Below are 10,166 nucleotides of genomic sequence, written 5' to 3' on the forward strand. Positions count from 1 at the left end.
TCCCCAATCCATGCGGCTGCACATAACAAGTGGAATTTAGAAGGAAATCGCTGGACCGCATAGCCATAGGCAGGCAGGGAATGGCTGACTGAACATTTTACTTGTCCGGTCATCCCAGCGCATTGCATGCTACTGAGCTATGCAGTTTACCCAGTAAATTAACCAACCACACACAATTGGGCAACAGATCGGTGGAAGAACAGCTGCTGCATAAACCAGGAACCACACAGCTGTTGCATTGCCATCAGTTACCAAATGGTGGAGCAGAGTAGAGCTAGCAGCAAACAGTGTGGATTCTGAAATTCTCTAGCTACTTCACTGCATCCACGGCTGCTAATCTTGTTAACCGTTCCTACCATATGAATTCGCTGGTCCTAACAACGCAATGTAATGCATGGGTTGTTCATGGCAGCATGTATGGTTGTCGTTTCTGATTCCTGAGAGAGGATGTGTGGCTGGTTTCGTACCTTTCTTGCGGACGCAGTGGTTGTGGTCACGGGAGCATGTCGTCGCAGGGCTCCTCCCACCGCTGCCAGCATCCAGGGATACTCAGATCAGAAACAAATGACAATACAATCCATGGATTCCTGGCAGAGGGTTGAAGGGCACGCACCGTCGTAGTTGAGGGTCGCGCTCGAGCGGCTGCGGAGACGTGGCCGCGGAGGGGAGGAGAATCTGCGGCCTCGGGGCACTCTGCCGGGGGGCCGTAAGGGAGGTGGGCTCCGTGCCGTCGTGCGCCCAGCCGTCCACCGCGCCATCGTCATGGGCCTGGTGCGAGGGGACGGGCGGCGCCGTCCAGTTCCATCCCCGCGAGCTAAGGCGAGCAAGAAGTGGGCGAGCCGGCGGAGATGTTACGTGAGCGGCGTCTAGGGTTTCACGCGGACTCTCTCCTCGGTGGACTGGCCGGCGGCCTGGATGGATTGGAAGCCGAACCTTACATCCATTGATCCCCTGCTACGCTCTGAATCATACACGAACCACGCGAGCGAGGAAGAAATGGGAAGCACTCATCAATCGGCCGACGGTGGAAGCGTCGGGATGTGAGAGAGGGAAAAGATTGGGAGAGACGGGGATGAGGGGGCGGCGGCAGCGGATTGGTTTTTCAGTTCCCCGACCATGTTCTTCGAGACGGCGGCGGCGGATTGCAAGACGGACGACTGCCAACTGCTTGGGCTACTGGGCTGGGCTTCCTTTTTCTCTTTCGTGTTGAAGAACAACTTTGGAAGAGGCCACGCACCAATGGTCAGAAAAGGAGGCGGGGACGTCCGGAAACCCCTATTTGACGCGTTTTGCCTCAAACAGTCGATCAATCGCACACACGAACGCGAGCGAGCGAGCTATTGGGCCGGCCCATCTTTAGTAGGTATCACATTCGATTTAAGGAATCTTCTCGAGTGTTCCCAACTGTTTTTATAGGTTTTGGAAACCTTCTAGAAGGTCCCTGGACCAGTTTTTTCTGTTTCTGTTTCTTGTTCTTTTTCATTTTCATTTTCTCCTTTTCTTTTTTTCATTTTCTTATTCATGTTCCTTTTTGTTCGAAAATTTCAACCAATTTGTGGAATTTCAATAAATGATCTCGTTTTCAAAATTTGTCAAAAAAAAACTCTTCAAAAATTGTTCGCGTCTTACAAAAATTGTTTGCATTTTACAAAAGTGTTGGAAGCTATAGAAAAATGCCTTCATTTTCAATATTTTTGTTCATGTATACTGAAATAAATTGCATTTACAAAATTGTTCGGGCTATTCAAATTGTTCTCCATTTCAAAATTTTGTTCCTGAATTTTTAAGAAATTTTCCTGTTTTCAATTTTTGTTCACCAAATAAAAAATATCACATTTTCAAAAATTGTTCTAGATTTCAAAATTTGTTCATAAATTCAAGAAATGCTCCTGTTATTAATTTTTTTCGCAAATTCCAAAATTGTTCAAGAATTTTTAAAAATGGTCATATTTATTAACTTTTGTTCACCAATTCAGAAAAATGGGAATTTCCAAAAAAAGTTCCACCTTTCCAAATTTTTCCACATCGTCAAAATGGTCAAGTTTTTCAAAATTTGACCCCGAGTTCCAAAAATGTTCTGGGGCATTCATAAAATGTTCAGTTCTTGAAAATTTTGTTCGTAATTTTGAAAAATGCTCACGCTTTCAGTTTTTTGTTGCTGTTTTTTAGAATAATTTTTGAATTTTCAATAAATTCTTTTTGATTTTGAAAAAATGCCATTTCATGTTGTTTCTTTAAAAAAATTGAGATTCCCAAAATTATTTCAACTTTTACTTTTTTTGCTATGAAATATGAAAATGTTTGCGTTTCAAAACATATTATGTTTTTTCAAAAAGAAAAACTTGTTTAAAATTTTAAAAATAGTTTTAAATATGTTTCGGCTTATGTTCTATAAGGCGGGCTGCCATTTTGTGTACGAAATCCCAGGAATTATGGTGGCTATTAGCGTTGCTCACTTGCAGTAAGTTATCTATTCGATCCCTGCCGCTGTTGTATGTTTTTACTTATGTTTGTTTTCATTTTTGCTCTACATTTTCATATAGGTCAAGAACATTTTTTAATAAGTGCTCAACATTGTTTGTACACACATTCAACGTTGTCCGAACGCTTTTCAGCATTTTTGAAATACTTTGGTTCAACATTTTTAATACTTATTCAACATTTGAAATACTTGTTCAACATTTTTCATATACTCGTTCAATATTTTTAATAATTATTCAACATTTCTAAAATACTTGTTCACCATTTTGATACATATTCAACATTTTTCAAATACTTATTCAACATTTTTTAATACTTGTTTCAATATTTTACAAATACTTGTTCAACATTTTTTTACATTTATCAATACTTTCGAATAATTGCTCAACATATTTCATATACTCGTTCAACATTTTATAATAATTATTCAACATTTTCAAAGTACTTGTTCAATGTTTTAATACTTATTCAACATTTTTAAATACTTTTTCAACATTTTTAATAACTATTGTAACATATTTAAATACTTATTCAGCATTTTTCAGATAAGGCAGACTGCCATTTTATGTACGAAATCCCAGGAATTATGGTGGCTATTAGCGTTGCTCACTTGTAATAGGTTATCTGTTCGATCCCTGCCGTTGTTGTATGTTTCACTCAGTTTGGCGCTTCAATCTTAACATGAGAAGTTAACTTTCGCAGTGGCTAGCACAGCGTGCCAACAACCACGAAGTCCCACGGTCGATAGACAGCTCACGCTTGCTCCTTTTTTTGCTTTTTTTCGTCTCGCGATCGTGCCACCAGAAATGGGCTGGCCCAGCTTAGCTGCGCCCTTTGCGAAACGTCCGCACTTTGCCGCATCGAGCGGCATATAGGAGGTCCAAGGACGTCCTGTAGGAAAAATGTTGGTTTCTCTAAAATTTATAAAATTTCTTTAGTGGTCACATCTCAAATTCCAAATGCAAACAAGGATTTTAATTGTGAGAAGTTGGAAATTTTCCATGATCTATACAACAAATTTGCCATGATGTTTTCTCTGCAAAAGCCTTCAAGTAGGGTGAAGCTACCATGCTTTAGAAAACCAAAATTCTAAAAAGTTGGCATGTGAACATTTCAAAAATATGTAAATTTTCCATGTGCCAACTTGAAAAAAATCATAAAAATGCCATCTTAACATTATATGCAAATTATATGAATTTTCCATGTTTGAAAAAACTAATATGTTACTAATTTGACATGTGACCTGCAGGAAATTTTTCAAATTGAGAATGTGTAAATATGTTTTTCTTAGAAAAATACAAAAATATGTAAAATTGACATGTGCCAAATAAGAAAACATTCCCAAAATTGTCATGAATAAGGGAGAAAAATTACTAAAGCTTGCCATGGGGGCATTAAAAAAAGAGCTAAATTTGCCATGTTTGGAAGACAAAAGATGTTATGAATTTGTCATGTGACTAGGAGAAATATATTTCTCCTTGTTTTTACTCTAGGAGAAATATGTTGACATGCCAACGTTAAAAAATGTTTTACTTGTCATGTGTCATCGCACGTGTGCAGACTACACGCGAGACACCAGGGACTGAGAACGTCCCTTGCCGGTTCGTACACAGGGTGCAAGGTGAGGATCTATCCCAAGAAGAAATGCATGACAAGACATAATGATTTACCCAAGTTCGAGCCACATGGTTGCGTAATACCCTGCTCCTACTTTGAGTGTGGATTATTTGGTGAACAGAGAGCTATATATCCTTTCCGGGAACGGGGGTAGTAGTGTGGCTTCTATTGTTATTCTACCAAGTCTCCAACCTAGAGCAGATCCAGCTGACCTGCCCGAAAAGTCTCCTAAAAATTCCCCTATTCCTCAGTAGCTTGGTACCACAATGGCTTCGCTACTAAGGAAAATACCTAGTCAAACTAGATAGGTAGGTGCAATGAATGAGTGACGGTGTCATCGTCTTCTGGCTCCTGGGAACGAACTGCCATCTTGCCACCACTGCCCATGGTGCCACTTGAGCTGGGCATGACATATCTCTGTACAGGTGTGCACCATGTGGTGAAATAATGGGGTGATTCATACTGCACGTCTTGTCTCTCCACTGGCACGCCTGCACCCCCACCATGTGGCACGAGCTTTGTGTGGGCAGAGCAGACGCGCCACGCGTGGGAGGGAGGCGGTAGCTTGCTATCGATGCTTGCTAAGCACGGGCTAGCTGGAGGGGTCATTTGCCAGGCATTGGCGTTCCCGTATGATGTCCGTCTGGCTCGTTGTCGGGCGGCTCGGCCTTGTTCCTTTTGGCACTTGTTTGGCTTGGAGAAGGATGCAACAGATCTTGAGGCATGCCTCTACGGAGCTTAGGCTCCCTCTTGAAGATGTTTGTTGATGATGATTTTGACCAAGATCTGCATACCACCACAGAGTGGTGGAGGTAGCTTTTTGTTGGTGGAGAGCTCCTTTGTCCTCTTGGTTTTGACCAGGAGGCGACCATGATCCCTGCGCAGTTGGCTCCGTGAACCCAGTGGTCACGGTACCGACACCATGTGACAAGTTTAAAAATTCATTGTTTTGCCATGTGGGCATTGTGAAATAATTAAAATTTACCATGTTTAGAAAACAAAAAAATGATATGAATTCTCCTAATTTGTTGTATGTGTAAACCTAAATTGAACATTCACACACAAGCAGAAAAATTTGCCATCTGTGTGAAACTAAAATTGCCATTCAACATGAGTAGAAAATTGCCATCCCACCTCAAAATGCCATACTATTTATGCATGGCAAATGGTATAAAATTTGAAAATAAAAAAGCTAACAGCAGCAACTATAATTTTGTTTGGCAATTGTAGAGAGACAATTTTATACAATAAACAAAGTCTTGTAAGAACATAATTATTGTAGAAAAACTGTTTTTAGGACAACATGTAATTATAAAGAAGTGTATGCAACACGCCTCAAATGTATCGACATACTTTGGGAGTTTCTAGCAATGCAAAATAAAAAGCATTTGTTAGATGTATCAACTAGAGTGTGTTTGACAAACACTGAAATTATTGATGATGGTGGTCCGGATTTGCTGTGTTGGGATCTCACCCCAAATGGTATTTGCTCTTCTAAATCTGCTTACAAGCTTTGCCTCCATGAGCTTCATAATAATCCTAGAAATGCCCCTATGGATATTCCTTTGGATTTGAAAGACTTTCTCGAGCTCATTTGGAAGCAAAAAAGTTTGCTCCCTCGTGTTCAAACTTTTGCTTGGAGACTTCTTTGTAGGGCTTTGCCTACGGGCATGAGAGCTGGCCGCTTCTCTGTTCACATCTCTCCGTCTTGTTGTAGATGCGGACAGCAGAAGGATGAATTTCACCTCTTTTTTCTCCGCGACTTCGCGAGAGCAGCTTGGTTTTCTTCTCCTTGGTTTATTCGAGCGGATGTTCTTACTCAAGGGCACTCTTCTATGCATTCCATTCTCATCTTTCTTATTAATATGAGTCACCCTCATGCTTCTATTCAAAATGTTCTTAATTTTTTATGGTGCCTATGGAAAGCTCGAAATGATTTTCTTTTTGATAGGAAAAATCATCGTCCTCATCAGGTTAATATTGCTGCTACAACTTTGGACTTTGGGCATTTGCATAATCTTCACAATCCTTCTTCTGAGCAGCCTCTTTCTACTAATCATCATTCTACTGATATTTTACCTAAGCAGGGCAAAACGCTTAAATCGGATTTGTTAATTTTTGGGACTAAAATTTTCTCTGATGCAGCATTTAGATCGTCCAAAATCCCAGGACTCGCTCGAGGACATGTGGGCACAGGTATAGGTGTTTATATTTCCATGCCTTCGGATCAAGGTGAGATTAGTATTGAGGTTCAAGCTTCGGCCTCTTCAACTTCAACTCCCCTTCAAGCCGAGGCAGTTGCCCTTTCTTGTGCAGCTCACCTTGCCGCTCAGCTTATTACTAATCCCACGTTTCTGACGGACTGTCTTTCTCTTGCTTCTGCTGCTGCCTCAAGAAATATTTCAGATTCTGCTGCTCATTGGAACATTAGAAAAAAAGTTGGCTATTTTTCTCAAAGTTACGTCTAATTTAGCTGCTCAAGTGTTTCATGTTTCCAGGGAAATCAATGGTGTCGCTCATAATCTGGCTCAGCAGGTTTTCCGATCTGTCGGAGAGACGCAAGTTGCTTGTTTTGCTCATGCTCACTCAAATTCTCCATGTCCAGTGGTGGCCCTTCTTTCAAACTTTCAACTTGCAGGTATTCAACTGCACACGGTGCATTGCTTCTAAGGCAGGTCAAGCATCTCTGGCACATAATGTTGTTGGCAGTTTTCTTGCCCAACGATTCATTCTTTGGGTTGCTTGTTTGGAGGAGATCAGAGTATTCTTTGTTTTCTTTTTCTCAGATGTTTTCTCCTCTAGTTCTGATCATGTTGCTCAGGGCATAGTGCTTCTGGCCACTTTGCCCTACTAGGATCCTTTCTTCAGCCCCCCCTCATAGTTTCTGCATCTTTTCTTTCCATCTTTGGCAGATCTATGTAACACACTTTGTTCAATCTCTTTGAGTTGTATGAAATATGTGGCACCTTTTGGTGCCTTTGCTTGTTCAAAAAAAAAGAGTGTGTTTGACAAGTCAAGAATCGTGACTAGAACGAAGATGAGCGTAAGTAATCATGGTTTTTTTCGTCACTAAGGAAGTTCAGTTTTACTGGAAACAATAATGACAATAAGTGTTAAATTGAGAAAAATTAAAGAGTAAATGTGCGTGCAAGGATTTGCCAAAAGAATGCACTATTTAGAGCGTAATTGGTTTGATGTCAAATTTATACTGTACGTGACAACCAACAAATGCTCGGGTCACTCACTCCGCTGGTTCTGCTTATCATGTTGGAATTATGTGTCCTGCAACTATATTCAAATTATTAGGAATTACTAGTATTCGGAATACCTCATTATGGAATTATACGTGTATTTATTCATGGAATTACTTTACATGATTATCACGGAATTATCACTTGCTGAAACGTACTTAAGTTGTATGATTAAGGAAGCTGGTCGATTATCAGTGGAATACAATATGCTATTTATATTGGAAAGACTACCCGGGTACAATGATAATCGGAAGGAGCTAGATCATATAGTTAGATTACAGCTCTGATGCTGGTCTACATAATTAGAGGAATTTACACTCTATTATGGCGCATTGATCACAAGCGTGTGCTCCGGGGACATAACGGGTAGAATTCGTTAGAGGAATTTGATCTGGACTCTATCCCGGAAAATTAGTTGAAAAGACTAGGAATCTTATCTGTAGAAGAGATGGACTCTTTGAAAACACAGTATAAGAAGGTCCCTACCCCCTAGCCTCAGATATGCGAATTGTGAACGGTACCACGAATAAGCACAGAGGAATAGGGGTAGACAACAAACCCTCAATTTTCTAACATATCATACATGCATGCCCCGAATAAGTATTTGAAAAGGCATTTTTATTATCTTTGTAATGTCACACATGAAGAAGATAGCGCATGTGCCCTAACCCACGATTGCTGAGCACCGCAATTTTTTCTGATCCACTGTGCATCCTTCTTTCGAGCAGCAGCACCGCCACCAATTCGAGGCCTACTGTTAGCAGTAGAATCCGCCTTAAATGGTCGGCTCGCTGATCACTAGTGTGTGTCACTGGTCAGTTTTTCGTACTATGCAGTTTCTGGAGCAGCGGCAGCAGACCGTGCTTGGCGAACTCGGCGATGCGGTCGACGTCCGGGATGACCTCCTTGGCGGCGTCGAGCGCGGCAAAGCGGTCCGCCCAGGCCGCCAGCAACGGGGTCCGGGCGGCGTCCAGGAGGTTCACGCCGGCCACCGCGTGGAACGCGCGCATCCACGCGACGAACCCGCCGAGCGCGATGTCCACGTACCCCGGGCCGTCGCCGCCGAAGAAGGGCTTGCCCTTGGAGCACTCGCCGAAGGCGCCCTCCATCTTCTGCAGCGCTGCCGCCGCGGCTTCCGTCGCCGCCGCCCTCTCCTCGTCCGTCGTCCCCACGAACGCCTTGATCCACGACGCAAAGAACTGCACCGCCAAACGCACGCACGCAAGGATCTACGATTAAGTAGCAGAAAGGTGTCGGTGTTCATCTGCAATATTGCTGCATTCTTACCTGGTCGTCGGCGTAGGCGGCCCAGAAGCGCGCGACGGCGCGGTCGTGGGGGTCGGCGGGGAGGAGGGCGGGGCCGGAGCCGGGGAAGGCCTCGTCGAGGTACTGCACGATGAGCATGGACTCGCAGACGGGCTTGCCGGCGTGGAGGAGCACGGGGACCTTGGTGTGGACGGGGTTGGAGGCGAGGAGGAGGTCGCTCTTGTTGGTGAGGTCCTCCTCGGCGTACTCGTAGCCGGTGAGCCCCTTGAGGTGCAGCGCGACCTGCACCCGGTGCACGAACGGGCTCACCCAGGCCCCCAGCAGCTTGAGCTCGTCACTCCCTCCTCCCGCTGCTCCGGCCGCCATGTCGTCGGACGAACTGATTTCTCGCGTGCTCTCCGGCCAATGGCTGAGGTTTTTGTTCTGCGCTCCGAGGGAAGGACGGCACAGCACACGATCTATAGTCATATAGATAAGGTGATAAGGTGATTCTTGTGGTCGTTACAGTGCGTATGTACCCTGCGATGTAGACGGCGGCTATAAGCATGGCGGCCCCCGGCCCTACGACAACGATAGAAAATATTCTTGTGGGGGGCTGGGCGTTGGACGGTGAATAGATAGCCATCACACTAACTCCTTCGTCTACAAGTATGACCAGACAGCGCCCTCGAATAAGTTTTTTCTACCGGAGCCGGGAGCTACCGGTGGAGAATCTACCGTTCAATTGCTTTCTCTGAGATTCGCGCCAGCTTTTTATGTATAAAGTAAAAATAATTTACTATGCAATACAAACATGTACAGTACATAAAGGAATACATCTGTGCATGTCAGATGTGTGGCAGCTTTAGAGATGACTTAGTGGGTGACTGATTAAAAGGACGGTGCATGGGTTCTCTCCCCCAAACAAAGTAGTTGCATTTTATTTGCTCGTCATATTTTGAATGGTTAATAACTTATGAGCGAAATTTCCATTAATGAATTTTTTTGTACATTTGAATTCAGGGTGATAAGACCTTTAAAACAAGACCGGTCTTGGATACAATTTAGCTAGATTGAATTTTTACTGTTTCAATTAATTTCACATTACACAAACTATGATTTTACTCATTTGAATAAACAAAGAGTACTCATTCCGAACAAATTATTTCACTGATTTGAAATACAGCTTTCACTCATTTACAAATTGATTTTATTATTTCAAAATAATATTTCATATATTTCAAACAACTGATTTCACTCAGTTGAAAAAACTTATTTCACTCATTTCAGAGAACACATTAGATTCACTCATTTGAAGTACTATATTCCACTCGTTTAAAAAACTTATTTCACACATCACAAAAAATATATTTTCAAACTACCACTCGTTTCAAGAAACTAATTTCACTTATTTCAGAAAACACATTACATTCAGTCAATTGAAATACAATATGTCACTTGTTTCAAAAAAAGTGATTTTACTCGTTACAGAAGCTCATTTCACTAGTTTCAGAAAACACATCACACTCACAATATACAGAAATAAATAAGGATTTTTCACAAAAATAATAT

At 42.4% G+C, this 10,166-nt stretch overlaps 1 protein-coding gene across 1 annotated transcript; it reads right to left on the minus strand.

The window, feature by feature from the left end:
• Positions 1-7,946: 7,946 nt before the first annotated feature.
• Positions 7,947-9,069, minus strand: LOC119356777 (probable glutathione S-transferase GSTU6). The gene is made up of 2 exons (XM_037623762.1): positions 8,637-9,069; positions 7,947-8,548 (listed from the first exon to the last, which is right to left on the minus strand). Exons 1-2 carry the CDS (start codon positions 8,979-8,981, stop codon positions 8,165-8,167), a joined length of 729 nt encoding a protein of 242 aa, XP_037479659.1. The 5' UTR covers positions 8,982-9,069; the 3' UTR covers positions 7,947-8,164.
• Between the last annotated feature and the right edge of the window lie 1,097 nt (positions 9,070-10,166).

This window comes from Triticum dicoccoides, chromosome 2A (assembly GCF_002162155.2).
Source record: "Triticum dicoccoides isolate Atlit2015 ecotype Zavitan chromosome 2A, WEW_v2.0, whole genome shotgun sequence".
In the NCBI taxonomy this organism is placed as follows: domain Eukaryota; kingdom Viridiplantae; phylum Streptophyta; class Magnoliopsida; order Poales; family Poaceae; genus Triticum; species Triticum dicoccoides.